Below are 16282 nucleotides of genomic sequence, written 5' to 3'. Positions count from 1 at the left end.
AGAAACATCTGGTAACTGTTTGGGCTTTTCTTCATGCAGGGTCGAGGTGGTCGCTGGTGAGGCATCCTCCTTTTCAGTAGATGGTAGGTGTGAGAATGTGGATGAAGAGGGTGGAAGTGGGCATAGGCTTGAAGAGGAGGGAATTGGAGTGTGACAAGAAGTCCCAGAGGGAGTATAACATTCTTGGGAAAGATCTATTGAGTCCTCATTTTGGCTATCTGACTGCCCATCCTCATCTTCATCTTTGTAGCACAGCTTCTTTTGGTGCTTAATCAGATCAAATATTCTCTGGAAGACCAGACTGCATTTCTTGCACTGGTAATTCAAATTGGATGTACGTATATAGCGGTCATTTGACAGTTCTCTTCTTTCACCGTCTTTGCTACCTTCTCCCTGGTTTTCATAATTTTTTCTGGCCTTCTGGCGAGCATTTTGGAACCACACAACAATAACACGTGTGGGGAGGCTCAGAAGATTGGAGAGTTGTTCAAATTCATCATCTTTAGGATAAGCATTGGCATCAAAAAAGTCTTGTAGCACTCTTAGCTGGTAGTCAGTAAACCGGGTTCTGGAAGATCTCTTACTTCCATAGAATTCCTGTTTCTGTGGTTCAGGAGAAGGAGGCTTTGAATCAATTTTTACATCATCTAGAGTGGTAATTGGTGGATTATTGAAGTTGTAGGGCGAGTCTTTGTTGCGTTGTCGCTCTTTAAAAAGTGTATTTCTAAACCAGTGTTTAATCACTTTTTGTGGCAGCCCTGACTTATCTGCCATCTCTTTAATTTGTTCCTCATTTGGTGAATTGTTAATGTCAAAGTACTGTCGCAGGACCCTCAGCTGGTCATCTGTGATCCGCGTTCGTGGCCTTTTGTTCTGCTGCTGTTGGAGCATAGCAGGTGTGAGCTGTTGTTGGTACAGCTGTGCCAGGTCTGAGGCAAGGCTTGGCTCAACTGATGATAACTGGGGAGGCAAGTGAGTGGGCAAAGACTGAAGGGACATAGGTTGCATCATGAGTGGTGAAAACAGAGGCAAATCCATTGGCATGGGGATCTGTGTCATTGAAACTTGTGGCTGTGGGGGAGGTACAGTGGGAGGGGTTAGGGATGCAGCAGTTACAGGAATATTTGGTGTAGGAGCTCTTTGGGGTGGAGGAGGAGGTGGTGGTGGTGGGGGAGGTGGTGGTGGTGGAGCTGGTGCAGCCTCTGGTGTTGATGGTCTCAGTGGGTAGAGTTTATCATACTGCTCTCTGTATTCCTTTGCAAACCTCTCAAGGAATCGAAATGGGAAAAAGGCCTGATGGATATGCTCCTGGTGACTTTTCAGAATCAGTATGTTTGAGAAAAGCTTGCCACAGGCTTCACATTCCAGTTTTTCCAGTCCCTCCACAGGATCTACCACTCTTGTTATCCCACCTGACCCATTTGATCCTGTAGGACCACCGTTCTTCTTCTGAGCCTTCTGTTTATTTTCATTGTACTGAATGACTAACTCAAACCCGAAATTTTCCAGCAGAGCTTTGGTTGCATTTCCTCGAGCATCTGAAGCAATTCTTGGCGGAGGAAATCCAGTATCATGGCTTATGTTGAGGGAAATATGCTGAATGTCCTTTTCTTTCAGCTTATTTTCTGTAGCATCTTTGTGGATGCTGTCTTCAATTTTAACAGTTGTGTCCTTTTCTCTTTGTGCATCTTTGTCTTTTTCGCTGTGTAACAGGGACATTTTCTGCTTTTTTTCAGCCTGTTGTGGAAGAGATCCACTCTGCTGCAGATGCATCATTTGACCCTGAGCCTGGGAGTGAGACTGTTGTTGCTGCTGCTGCTGCTGCTGAAGATGATGGTGCATCAACTGCTGCTGCAGACAGCTCTGTTGGGCCTGCTGAGCTGAGTTTTTTAGATCCTCCAATCGTGAGGAGGAAGATGATCCTGCTATGCCAAGTGCCGAATTACTGAGGTTTATTTCTGGGTTCAGCTGAAATTCTGCTCCAGGAATATAAAAAGGGAAGAGCAATTGCTGCTGTTGAAGGGGGAGAAGTGCATCAGCTGTCATCGGGAAATGCTGCAGAAGTGCTGGGTTAAAGAGCTGGGACTGTAATAAGGCAGCCTGCTGTTGGAGCTCTTGCTGGAGCTGAGCTTGAGCTTGGGCTTGCGCTTGAGCCAATTGCTGTTGCTGCTGTTGCTGAAGTTGTTGTTGTTGCTGTTGTTGCTGACTCCTGGCCGAGAGCATATCTGCAAATTTGCTCTTTTTCACCTCATGGTTCTCAGACGGTGAGGAACGACAGCTGGCTGATGAATTCCCCTGGTTTTCATTAGAATGAGTCTGGCTCACATGGTTACCTCCAAAAATACTTTGAGTTGGTTGAGACCCCGAAGAATTGTGGTTGGTCGAACAAGTACTTGAGTTTGTAGCTGTATTGGAACTTGATGTTGAAGTGCTGATGCTGGAACCTCCACTGCTTAATCCAAGGGCACTTGAAGAGCTAGTTATACCCCCAGCTCCCACTGCTTCTAGTTTAGCTGCCCTGGCTTTAGTCTGATGTAGAACCGAACGCATGTGAATCTCAAGAGTGGAACTCTGGCTATATGCCACGTTACAAGTGCTGCATTTGAATGGCTTGTTGTCAGGACTACTTGTCGGCTCAGGTTGACCGGTGGTGGACTCCTGGAGAGCCCTTTTCACCTTGTGAAGGTGGGAGACAGAGTTATAGTGAACGAGAAGAATGTTCTTTTGTGTAAAAGACTCTTTGCATACAGTGCACTTGAAAGGACGAGAAGGGTCCAAGAACTTCTCCATGGTAAAGTTAGGTCCCTTTCTGAATGGCAAAGCACGTTTAGGTTCAGATCCAGAATCTTCCTGCAGTGAACCAGAGTCACTGCCAGTGGGACTTTGTTTTTCCTCTGGGTCACTTTCATCGCCATCTTTGTCATCTTCTCCCAGACTCCCGTGTTCCTCACCGAAAGAAGGATCCCCGATTACTGTAATGTCACCGTTCATCAATAGGCCTCCGTAAAGTTGCTGAATATCAGCCTCACTGAGCTCCAGGTGACTGGTTTCTAAATGCTTCTTCAAAGCCTGCAGTGTTCTGAAGTTTCTCTGACAGAGGCAGCACATTGTAGCTGCTCTGATGACATGGTACTGGGAATGAAGTTGTAGTTTCTCCACAGTCTTGAAGGCCAGGCTGCACTGGTTACAACGATACTTGTAGACATGGCGATCTGACACAGGCAACTGGGGTCTTTTGTTGTGAACCTCATTGAAGTGCAACTGAAGGGAGTTGGAGGATTTGAACACCTGGTTACAACCCTTCTTCCAGCACAGAAATCCCGTTGGATCATCCTTTTCTGACTGCTGTTCCTCTACTGGGGACTTGCAAGCTTCAGCTATTTCTGCGTGGAATGACAGTCCTTTCCCTGGATCAGCGTCTGAGGCATCTGTACATTAAATTGACAAAAGACATTCTTAAATCCCTATATTTTCACAGAATTATCAATTATTGTGAATGTGGTAAACATATGGAAAAATAATTCTAAATCATACGTATGAATCATAGTTCATGAGGAAATGTGTTTACACCATATTTATATAGCCTATTTACACCCTTCCACTCACACTTACATACAGTACACGGGAAACATTAGTATGTAATCTAAAGATCCTAAACCACATGAGTGTATACTACTGTAAACAATCATCTTAAACTGCTCTTTCTGCCAAAACACTTCTGAGAAACAATCCTTTAAATATAATCAGGACTTCCAGTCAATTGACTTACCACAGATCACAAGCATCAAAGCTTTAAGTAAATATTTTTAAATGAGGATAGAACTAAATCACTTCAAATCACCCCAGATTTTTCATAGCTCACCATTTTGTTTCTTCGTATCCTCAGAGTTAGAGTTAGCTGTAGAGTGAGGGGTGCTCTGACACTCCTTGTCTGGACTAGGAACAGGTATGAACATGCTGGCTGGCAGTACTTCAGTTGCTGTCACCTGGAAAAACACATAACAAAGAGGTTTGAGTCGACATTATCTCGAGGAACAATGATTTTTATGGGGATGCTAGGAAAGGTTGGGGAGAAAAAAGGTTAGTGTGTTAATAAAGTAAGAGTGAAAACAGTTCCTTAATCTTTTTTAATGCACAAACATAAATAATGAATGGGGGGTTGTATGGTCTCATGTGGAAGCTTTAACATTCACTAAAGAAATTAATGCACCACCTACTGCCTTTTGTGGTTGAACAAAATAACTACTTATGGGCCATTATGAGGCAAATATTAAAAAAATTAACATAATGCACAGTTATCAAGTATTTTAGAGGTTAACACTAATAATTAACTTGCTAAAATGAAAATAGAATTGATGTCCTTTGATGTGAAATCAAAGCACAAAGTCTAATTATAAGTCTCTATTATAAGTATTTTTATTATAATAGTAAACTTTGGCAAATCACCACACAAAATAACTCATTAGCTAAAATGCTAATCTCAGTCACAGACAACACAACAAGCACATACAAAAAACAACAACATGCATCTGGTTTGAAGTGATGAAACAACTTGTAGCTTAAACTATGGATATACAGTATTTTAACACATTTTTATCTCTCCACTCAGAATAAACAGAAATAAGATGGAAACTTTTGTAGAAAGCCACAAAAACTGGTGCAGCTCAACGGTAAAAAGCACGGTACCATCATAAAAAACAAAAGGAAAGTTCACAATCATCTAGCCAGTGTAAGAATAAATAAAATGCATATTTTCCCCCCATTTCCTTTGACACAGAGAACACGAGACAGGAGTAAACGCAACGTTCCATATGTGCACGCATACATCATATCATATTTATTGCATGGGTAATATGGTCTATATACGATACAGGCAGCCATGAGAGGCACGGGGCATACAGGAGTGGATGCAAAGACAAAAGGTGAATGGAGGTGGATGAGTGAACGCGTCATTATGCGTGCTTGACAAGAAATAAAAGTCACCTATTTCAGAATTAATTACACTTCTCCTCTCAGACATGTGAGCAGGATAAAGTACCTTTCTGCATTCAGCAGTTATAAAAAGGTGCTGCTTTAATGTGTGTTATATTACCTCTGTTTTACACAGTACTCTTATAGTGGACCAGTACATTACAACCTCCTATAAAAGAAATAAATATTGCCGTCTACCATACTAATGTGCTTGCCATTTACTTTCTAGATGGAGGATGAAGATGGCTAGGCAGCAGACAGCCATTTCTTACTCAGTGATTGTTCAGCAACCTATTCGGCTTCGCAGGATAGAAGAGAACAAAAATTTGCTCAGTGATTTACAAGAAAAGAAGGAGAGTAAAATTTTATTACACCTTGATGAGTATTAAAGGAAGCAAGGAAAATGTTCTCTGGTGGTAGAAACGGTTGTGCCGGTGCACTGCAGCTGATGTAAATCTGTCTCCGAGGCCTCAGGGTCAGCAATCACCCAAATCAAACAGCAAGCATTATAGAATTTACACATAATGTTCCTGCAGGAGCTAACCTAAATGTTGACACCAAATTTGAGCTGTCCTTAAAACTCCTTACCTTTATTTCTTTAGTTTTTTAGGCAAAAAATTCAATTATTTTATGCGACGTGGTTTACCAAACTGTGACATAGTCAAAAATATCCTCTGGTAAAAAAAAACAGACAACATCAATTGCTCTCCTGACTGTTATCTGAAGACAACTAAAAAGGGTGTACAATAATGGAAGTGTTACTGAAAGGGGGAAAAGGAGGAAGAAATATGACTCTTAAAAGGGTCGATTTATTCAAATGAGCCAATGGGATTGCCTGCAGACATTTTAAAATGAACAGAATTCTTTGTGTTTGATAAAAGACTGAATGTTGGCAATTTCAGGAGGCAAGGACATGAATGATAATTGTTCCCACAGCTGGGTGAACAGGGTATAACTGACTGATGGGGACTGACTTGTCTATTTGGCATCCTTGAATTTTCACACACCCTCCTTGACTTGTCTGGCTGTGTGTCCATAGATTTGGTTTGCTGGCCCCTAACACAAAATAACCACTTTCACTACAAATAATGACAGGCTCATAGGTCATGGATAGTGTTTGTATTAGAATGTAGATCAGTGCGATGCATTATCTGGGAGGCTATTAGTGCCAGGTTTGGTCTCGAGGAAAGATCTAGATCTAAATGAGACTGTCTGACTAACAAAGATTAAATAAATTAACTGTCTGACTAAATGTGGACGATGCCTTACCTAAAGTACTTGTGTATTTCACTTAGTCCAGGGCTGGATTACAAGTTAGAACATTGTGTACAAACACCCATCTAACAGAGAGATGTGAACCCAGGTGAGAGAAAACGAGTGCGTAAATCTTACCTCTCCCACCGCCACAAACCCAATTACACACACAAACACAAACTCGAAGCATGAGACACAAACTCAAAGACTTACGGTGGCAATTAGCTTGTCCACACAGTCAGGGGCCACGCTGTGGAGGTGTGTGAGGTGGAACTGCAGGTGGATCTTGTTGTTGAGCGTGTCCTGGCAGAGCGGGCATCGTAACATAGGCTGGACCGAGTGTTGTGTCATCACGTGCATTCTGAGGCGGTTCAGATCTGTGTTGGTGAACTTGCAGTAGGGGCACTGGTACATCTGGGTCGGGGTGGAGACGGAGGGAGACTGGTTAGTTTGTGGTGAGTATGAAGATCTGGCTGTGACCTGCCTTTCCTAAAGACTCCCCCAACCCTAAACTGAACGACCTCTCTGATAACAAAGAAAATATTATGCGGAGCACTACTGAATATTAGCACCAACTTCAAAGTATCATGTTTTTGCAAAATACTAAAATGTATGTTGCTGTTGCTATTTCAAATGACCTATTACAATAGTGGAGATGATCATTTGTGTTGTTTAAAGACTTTGGATGACCAGGTGAAAACCTACCTGCTCTGAGGCGTTCTTCTCAGCTGTTCTGGGACGTTTCGGTGAGAGAGTGCTGTCCGATGGCTCTGACCTTGACGAGGGCCTCTTGGAGGGGGTTTGGGATTCAGTCTGCTGTTGTTCCAAGTGGCTTGACAGAGCTGAACATGTGGAAAGACACACAGACAAGAGAGGAGCACAAACGTGAGGCTGAGAATTCCTGGTTGGATGTCAGCTGATAACAGTTGATAAACAACTTCTGGAGAAAAGAAAATGCATGTAACAGGAGGCGTGCAGTGAAAGTGCTTCCCTGAGTGATGACTTGACAAGTTATCACACAACACTACACAGTACACAGCCAGCAGAAATATTAGTTTACCACAGGGTGCAGCTTTAGGTTTCACACCACTGCATATTTTCAGTCCACATGAGACCAGATAAACTAATAAGCTATGAGCTCACTAAAAAATTTAAATAAACACCGTTTTGTTCTGAACACAATTACAAAACGTCCGAGATGGCTTATGATTTAACACTTTTGAAATCGGGTTTATACACCGAGGGATTAATTGTGAAAGATTCCTGGGCATTCTTTCAATCAAAAAGAGGCTTCGGTTCAACACTTGGGAAATCCCCTGCTCCATGTTTCCATAAGCAGGTCAATGCCAGGGAAACTCTACATTTGACCTGCATTTCTGCAGCAAGCCCAGCTTCTCTCTAACGTACTAAAGAGCTGTGTAAGTGAACTGTGACAAAGGAAAAAAAAATAGGACAGGAAGATTGGAAAATTCCTTCCGAACCCTCAAGCAAAATGTGAACTTTCTTGAAAATCATAGATTTTTATTAATCCTGAGGATTAGTAGGGCATGAAAGAAGTCACATTTCATCAAATTCCCAAGTGTAATTGTGTACAGGACATGACCACACTAGAGTACGCTGTCTCTGGAACGGACCAACAATAATGTGTTTATTATATTTCCTATATCTGCTGAAACAATCTGCACATATCTGATCATGCAAACGTTATTTTAAAAAAATGTAAAGGTCAAAAAGCGGTCCCTCCTCCAAACAAGCTCACCTGAGCTTCACTAACACTTTGTTAGTTAAGGCCAGTTTCACAGAGGAGCTCCATCCTGAGGGCTGCAGTCACATCGTGCTCTGTCACCAATTGAAATAATCCACTGAGAATCATGAGGAGGTGTCCTGCTCACCTCTAACAAGGCCATAAAGAGTTAAATTTACCCTGATTTGTAGAGTCCCACAAGGGCAAATTGAGAATAGGGGGCACCAGTGAGGGAGGGGAGGTTTGGCCAAGGGGTCAGGTTAAGTGGGGCTGACCACGCTCCTGTTCTGGACATTAGGATGTCAGCTACAATCAGGTTAAGGGCAGCTGAGTTGATTACACCGTGGGGGAGCTAGCTGTGGACAGAGCAGCATGGGAGATCTTCCAGAGACACCAGGATCAGCCTGGGAGGCCCTATTAGGGTCCAGTCAGAGTCAATCCCATTAAACACATCCACCAATAAACAAAGGGAATGTTAAACAAAAGGAACCTCCCATTCCCTGACATTAACCTCCCAGTTCTCCACAAATCCCTGCTCTTCAGCTTGACTGTAGTCACCGTAGCTCCAAACTGAACTCCTCTCTTCAGGAAAACCAGGACTGTCATGTGGTCAGTTCAGTTTATTTGACCATTTTTATCACCTTCTTAGCCTACACCATAATTTTATACACTCTCAGGAAAACACACACGAGTCTGTTCTACTTCACTGCTTTTAGTACCTGGACATTTTCACAATAATACTAACTGAAGATCATAACTGTATAACTGTAGAAACTGAGAAGCCATCGTTGCTTCTGTCCACTGTCTGTCGCTTTTTATCCAATCTTGTTAGCACTTAATGTACAAACTGAAAATATGAATTTTCACATCATTTCCATTTTCTGAAAATTACACATACAGTACATTTAAACCACAGAAGCAGGTGACATTATTTTTATTCCTTTCATTTAAAAATTAATAAATAGAATTTCCATAAACTCACCAGGCTCTTAGTAGAAAACAATTAGGAACAACTTCACCTGAATTAGTTCAAGTCATCAAGTAGTTTTAATTGCAATAACACATAATCACATTCTTTTTTTTTAAATGATATGTGGAACAAAGTATGCTCTTAGCTGATTAGGACAACAATCATAATTGACTGTAGGTACGCACCACTTCCACAGGTAATCAATTAGCACAGAAGTGCTGCACCAAGCTGTTAACGTGCTGTAGAGAAGCACAGCAGATCAGGACATTTTACGTTGAAGTGTGAGTGAGTAAAGGGGACAGATGGAGACGGCGTGGAGCTCGCTCTGATGCAGTCTCTCGTCACGGACAATTAGGACTTCATAAATCTGATCAATCGGCGTCTCCTGAGAATCTCACACCCTGACACCATCACGGCCACTGTGACTAACATCCAACTACTGTATCCTGTTGTACTTTGTCAAGGGTGCTGGGAAAAAAAAAGTGAGCGAAACAATGGGGTCGTGAGGATGACACGGAGAACAACTGCACTGTGTGTGGCTACGTGTGTGTGTGGAGAGAGAGTGCTCACAACTAGTAAGAGACAAGGATCTACAATAAGATAAGAACGGTGGCTAAATGAGAGCGATCACAGCAGTGAACTCCACAGACTCCACCGCCTGCGTCACAAGGTTTAACCTGTAGTTACAACATTTATTCATTCTGTAAATGATAACTTTCATCGTATAGACTCACACGCAGACCGCTCTCACTGACTCTTCCATGACAGGCTGCGAAGAGCTTCTAGAATATCCCGGCAGCCCACGTGTATTTAAACTTTCGCAGCTCGTCCCGGGTGTAGAACAAAAGAGAGAAACCATTATCCTCTGTTAAACGCCCTTAATATCTGCTGAGAGTCTGTTACCCTGACCTCTGCTGCCTGGTCATTGTACAGATACCTCATCTACACCAAACCTCTCCCGTCCAACGAACACAGCAGCCTTTTGTTTGAAAGCACAAAAGGCCGAGCAAGAGGGGAAAAACTAAGAGTCAATTAGGTTATTATTAATTCATGTCCCTTTTCCGTAAATCACAGGCTTTTGTGCTGCCAAGTCCCGTAAGTGAATTGGAGTTTGGCACCTTGTCTCACCTATCTGGGTTGAATTATCCAGGCAGCGGAGGGGCCGTCGGTACACGGCAATGGCCTTTAGAGCAATCACATCCTCACTGAGCTTTCAAGAGGAGAAAAAGATGGCTGCCGGTCAGAGTGAGTGACACGGTGCAGACTGAATTAACAGCAGTGGCTCGACTGCCACGGCTGCCATTCAAAGGTCCCACAAGTGCAATCACGGCTGCCATTTACTGGTGTTGTCCTTGGGAAAGGTTATATTGTCTCTACATCTACTACTCAAGTGTGAATAACAAGGAAACGGGGGAGAGGATATTTTCTTCCTACCTCAACATGGGATCATCAACCAATGAGCCTCTGCCACCTTATTACAGTTAAACACATCATATCACGGTGTAGTTTTTATACACACACACATGAATTCCTATGAATATTCCTAAAATGTGTCAGGTAATTTCCCTACTTCAGAAACAAAAAATAAAACCCTTCACCTTTTCTCTGAGGACTTCCTGCTTTTTCTCCTTTCTCTCTGTTCCATATGCAAAACTGGACATTAATATGGAGATGATCCACTGGGCTACATGTTCCTAATGTGATGCAAACAAGGCTTGAGTGTCTCGTCTCTTCTCCAAAGTCGGGTCGTTATTTAAATATAACGTCAGTACACAGAGTATTAGGAGAACAATGTTCCAGTCCTGTTGGTAGTTTTGGGTCAAAATCAAAACAAAAAAGAACACAATTCTTCACAAATTTGATGTATTTATAGGATAATTTGCAAGACAAACAGATCATTTGTCGGTTCATGTCTATACTGTATCTTAAAGGGACAGTATACTTTTTTTTAAAAAAAGCACTCATTCAAGTCAAGTTATCCTCTCAGTTATTTTATTATCTCACAAAGAAGAAAGTTTCTGTTTGTCTGCTGTGACACTGCCCTCGGCCTGTGTTTTTTTTTCTTTTTCTTTTTTTTTCTTATGTTATGTTTTTTAAAAACACATTGAAAATAGACCACGTGAATGATGACTACTGACTTTTTTTGTCAGTAAAGGGAAGCAATGGTTGGTTACAAAAATTGTTGCAGGAGTTGTATTCAGATGGAGTGAGAATGGCTGCGGACGTTTCCTCAAAGAGAAACAATCATACATGTTCAGGCGAACGACTTGACCACAAGTGAAGACCGGTCCGTGAGCCACCATCAAGACAGTGAGAGGCTTGTTAATTAGCAGCAGCATTTTGTAATTTCCAGGCCAGTGAGCAGTAGGATTAGATTAGCTTCACCTTTCTAGGACACTCAGACACACTGCACTGGTGCTCGGCCATTAGACGTCCTGTGGTAAAGCCCATAAACACAGCTTTCAGGGAGTTGGCTCACAAACAAGGACAATTTATGGCCTATTATCTTCAAAGACAAAAGGAATTATAATTTGAGGGATGACAAGTACTCCAGGGACGTGATATGCATATGTAAACAATTTTACTGCGTCGTCTGCTGATTTCTTATACTACTTAGTGTTTAAAAAGCACTAACAAATCACCACCGCAGTGAATGTCCCCCGTCTTAGAACAACAATAACATAAACCTGAATAATTTGATTGTAACTAACCATGAGCAGGTCATTGCAGCCACAGCTAATATTAAATCTACATATCTGCACCGCTGTGTGGAGGATCATTTACAACCGTTGGTTTGTCTGTTGGTGAGTGAGCAGCACCAGGGGACAGACTAAGGCTCCGTGTGAAGCAGGGTAAAAATTAATGCAAAGTGCAATGCCACAATGCCGCATCTAGGGGATGCTAACCAACAGGTTCACTGCACAGACGGAATCCTCATCTCCAGAGTACACAGCAGCCTCAGCCACACAGTTCAGTACAAGTACACAAACAATGAGGTTTTATATCAGAATATCCATTTCTTCTGACCATTTTGAAATGGGTGCTGAAATACACTCGAATACTATAAAATACCATAGTAATAGTTGAACAAATGCAAGTAGAGACAAAGTTCTGAGGAGCATGTGATTACAAAGTAAAAAGGATTGTATTTATTTAAAAAAAATATATGAATAAAACTGAGGTCATAACTGTTAGGAATTCATTGAATAAACACAGAGTCAAATTAATTAGTATTTACTATTGTGTATATGTGTACTTATTTTATTATTCATCCTCTAACTAGAAGTTAATCAGTTCATTATCAGGATTTAGAAGGTGACTGATCTTCTCTGAAATATATTTTCCGACATACAATACTCTGTCTAAAATAGATGAAACTCAAGAAAAGACAAAAGAAAGAACAACTACACATCATCATCGTCCTCCTCGATGAGCATGGAGACAGTCTCATCCCTCAAACAGCCTTTGCTCATACATGTATTTAGTTTTACATTGCAATGCATCCCATTTGCACGTGCATTATTCATTTTGTCCCTCTCTCCTTCTTCCCTTACCTTCTCCTCCTTTCTTCCCTAACCTTCTCCTCCTTTCAGCCTGTGTGTATTTACGCCGCGTCTCTGCAGTACACCACCTGTGTTAATGAAGCTAAGGACCCCACTGTACGCAGCCCCTCTTCCTTTCATTAGTGTAGTCTCTGGGCTGGTGACGACGGTGTGAGAAAAATCCAACTCAACCCACGACTGTCTTGTTATACATATTTTATAAGCAGCATTAAAAATGACCCTTCAAATCACTAGTCATGTCTGCGTATTTAAATAGCCCCAGCCGCCACGGACATCAGTGAAGAAATACATTTACCTTCAAATATTTCACTGGTACCTCTTCCTATGATGGTATAGTTGATAATACACTGAATAACAAACACAAGTGTGACAACACATATTGCTGGCGGGGTGAGAAGCGTGTGACATTTACATCAGGTCTGAACACACAGATGTATTGTTTTAGAGATAAATAAAAAAACGTCTAAACAATGAAGGCATCCTTCCACGGACGGCCTGCCAACTACATATGCATTTGACAAAGGCTGCTGGTGTATCTTTAAATGATTTTAATGAACACTGAGGAGCGCAGGAACAAGGAGGAGAGAGGAAGATTGACAGTGGCTTTAAAAAGAAGAGAAGCTTTTTTCTCCCCCCTCTCCTGTGTTCACTGGTGCTGCCTGTCTGACAGTCACTGTCATTTGTAAAAGGAACAATGTTGTGCTCTGTTTCAACAGCTACATGACAGCGACGAGAAGAAGTGCTTCAGTTCTTCTAATGACGGACCTCACAAAAACAGACGGTGGGAGACTGAGCGGCGTTCACATGAATAACAGGTTGCCTGTGACGTTCGCTCGCCGTATAGTCTAAGACAGAAAACATTTGTGCGTCTACTGTACAAACACCTTCAGACAAACACGTGCCCAAACAGGTGACCCTGTGTTTACCGACTGCAGGTGTCGCATTTTTTTTATGGCCCACAAGTTTGGTTGTGTTTGCTTGTTTTACATACCGACTGTAGTCATCAACACAAACAAAAAAGTTGAAGATACAAAACATGACCCCGTCCATTAAACCACAGCTCTCTAGCTTTCGCTGACAACACAGGCCTGAACCCACCGCCCCGTCTCCCTCACCCACCTTTACTCTGACATCAAACAAAACCTCAGGCCCTGGTTTCACTAATGCACATGCTATTTTTAAGTAAGTGTTTCTAATAAGCTGCTGGGAAGCTGTAAATTTTTCATATGCAAGCACATATTTCCTTTGTGAAAACACAGAAACACACTTATTTGGTGATTAGCGACTGACAGCGGGGAGGAAAAAGAACTGAATATGCTTGTATCAAATTGCATGCCTTTCAAAAAGGAGGAATCCTAATGTGAGGAGTCGTCTTCCTGTGCACCACAGGTATGAGTGAATTATTAATCGGCCGGCTCATTTTAATGCTTTTTAAAGTGCTTTATTTTGATGTGCTAAAACATACTTTTAGCCATATTCAGTCAGGCATGCATATGATTATTTCTCCCCATCAAAGAAGAGTGTCGCCCTTTCAAAGAGCACAAACAACTCAGCCTCATTTAAAATAGAAGTTCGAATATCAAAGACATTTTGCAAACGCCGGGCTTCAAACACTATGATGAAGTTTTCTCTCTTTTTTTCCAGCACTTCATGGACAAAAAAAAAACGTGGCTTCGCAAAAGGTCTGAATTGTTTTCAAGCGTTTAACCTGACGAGTGTAAATCAAAACATTCTGCGATAGCACAAGAAGTTTGACAAGTGAACGGCAGCTCTTCATGCCTGTTTCTGCTACGTGTCGTTATCGTCAGGATTTGGGTTTTTTTCTCTCTCTCTCTTTTACCACAGTATCTACTTTAAATTCTCAAATGGTCAGAGTAGTGTTTGTTTTCAAATCTAGAAAAGACTCAGTCAAAAATAAAAAGCTGTTACTAAAGCATAGGTGCACGTGCTTGACTCCAGGTCTACACAATAAGTGGAAGTTTTTTGACAAATACTTTTGTTACTTAAATACCATCACTGCAAACTAGTCTAAATCAATTATTTCTCTAACAATGTAAAATGAATTGTGTACAAACACATTGTTCTTATACGCCACTTATAAGCAGTAAACAAACTCCCATTGAATAAAGTTGCTTCTTCCCTTTCACCGTCAAGCGTCTTTTCCGGGACAGCTCCCAAACACAACACTCCACAACCACGCCTCCAAAACAAAAGTGCACTGACCCCAATCCCTGGGTCTGATGGAGAGTTGAAAATGCTTAAAGATGCCTGGAATACTTCTGCCTAATGCTCCTCCTCCCAACTCACAGACCCCACCCACCCATGCTTAGGAGACCTCACCTTCACCTGTCAATTAAAAAAACGTCCACAGATAAAACCAGCATGATCTGAGAACAATAAAGAACAGACAGGTGTTTGGTTTGTGTTCCGGTGAGTGAGTAGGTGTGCGTCATCAAACTGGAAAAATCAGTGTGAAGACGTGAAAACAAACATGGCCCGCGGCTCAACTGGTTTCACGCTCAGAGGCCTTTATCTGATCACAGCAGCTCGGGAGTGAACGAAACACTTGAGTAACATTTCACCTGGACATTTCTGCTAACTGCTAGACTGAAGTGTGTGTGTGTGTGTTTGTATAGTGTGTGTAATTCAATGCATTTTGATGCAGCCAGTGTGAAACCAAACAGAGTTTTTGGGAGTTTAGTGCATCAAAGACAGTCAGTGCGTTGGTTTAAAGACTGTCATCTAACTAAATCATGGTTCAGGAGCAGGACCACGTGCTTCTTGTGGATAAATGTTCCCTAAGTGTATGTGGTGCAAATATTGGCCTTACCTGTCCCTTTGGTGAGCTCCTTCTCCCCCCCACTTTCTCTGTCTTTGGTTTGGTCCTCCTGGTCTGTGGTGGTCTCACTAGCAGCCTCCACATCCTCGCTCAGCTCTCCTGCAGGGGGAGGGAGGACGGGATATGTAAATCACCACGCCATCAGAATTGGTGGAAGCACTTAAAGGGACGGCAGCGATTTTTTTCTATAGGAGCTCGCAACAATTACATTTGCTGACACACAGTTGCAAGGCGAGCAGACAAAGAGGGCAGACTCCGGCTCCTGCTCTGCGTCCTGTGCTGTGTGATCAGGGCTGTGAAATTCATTCTGACAAGAATTGAAAAATCCCAGTGGCGGTATAGAGGAGGAAAAGGGCCGAGGCACAATGGTGTTACGAAGATAGTTTGGTTATTGTGTGTGGCTTTAATGCACTGTGTTTCTCTTTGCATTAAACACCACGCCACAACTATGACAGCTTCGTTTTTTATAGAAGCGCAAAAGTGCTGAAAATAATGCACACGTGGTTCAAAGTGAACATATGGAAAAGTGACTCAGGGATGTTTTCTTCCAGAGGAAGATTTTACACTGGACCCGTTTCTATTGTCCTTGTCACACACATGAAAGCAAACACACACACACACACACACATTCATAACTGTCCTCTGCTGCTGCAGTCTGCTGTACTACTTCACTACTCCATAACACAGGACTCATTTTCACTTTCCCTCTTTGGCACTGCTATTGCCAGGAATAAAAAAAAAAAAATCATAAATATTTAAAACTTTCAAAGCCACAATTCATTTTATTTTTATGCCAAGTTAAAGGCAGAAATCCCCTGTAACCACCTTAAAAGCCTCGGCTCAATATATCAGACCATTTAGGAGCATTGAAGTCCAAACAATGGATATCCGATAATGCCATTTGTAAGTAACACGCAGAGGAAAAGATAGCAAAAACAGAT

At 42.1% G+C, this 16282-nt stretch overlaps 1 protein-coding gene across 1 annotated transcript in view; it reads right to left on the bottom strand.

The window, feature by feature from the left end:
* Positions 1-16282, bottom strand: part of zfhx3b (zinc finger homeobox 3b) — a 126543-nt gene that overhangs the window by 9387 nt on the left and 100874 nt on the right. The window contains exons 6-10 of the mRNA XM_017032549.2: positions 15333-15440; positions 6931-7067; positions 6439-6639; positions 3863-3986; positions 3-3428 (exon numbers count right to left, since the gene is read on the bottom strand). Of these exons, the coding sequence (XP_016888038.1) occupies positions 3-3428; positions 3863-3986; positions 6439-6639; positions 6931-7067; positions 15333-15440 (3996 nt within the window). The remainder of the gene's footprint in view (positions 1-2; positions 3429-3862; positions 3987-6438; positions 6640-6930; positions 7068-15332; positions 15441-16282) is intronic.

This window comes from Cynoglossus semilaevis, chromosome 5 (assembly GCF_000523025.1).
Source record: "Cynoglossus semilaevis isolate Cse_v1.0 chromosome 5, Cse_v1.0, whole genome shotgun sequence".
NCBI lineage: Eukaryota > Metazoa > Chordata > Actinopteri > Pleuronectiformes > Cynoglossidae > Cynoglossus > Cynoglossus semilaevis.
This window is presented reverse-complemented; position numbering and strand designations above follow the sequence as displayed.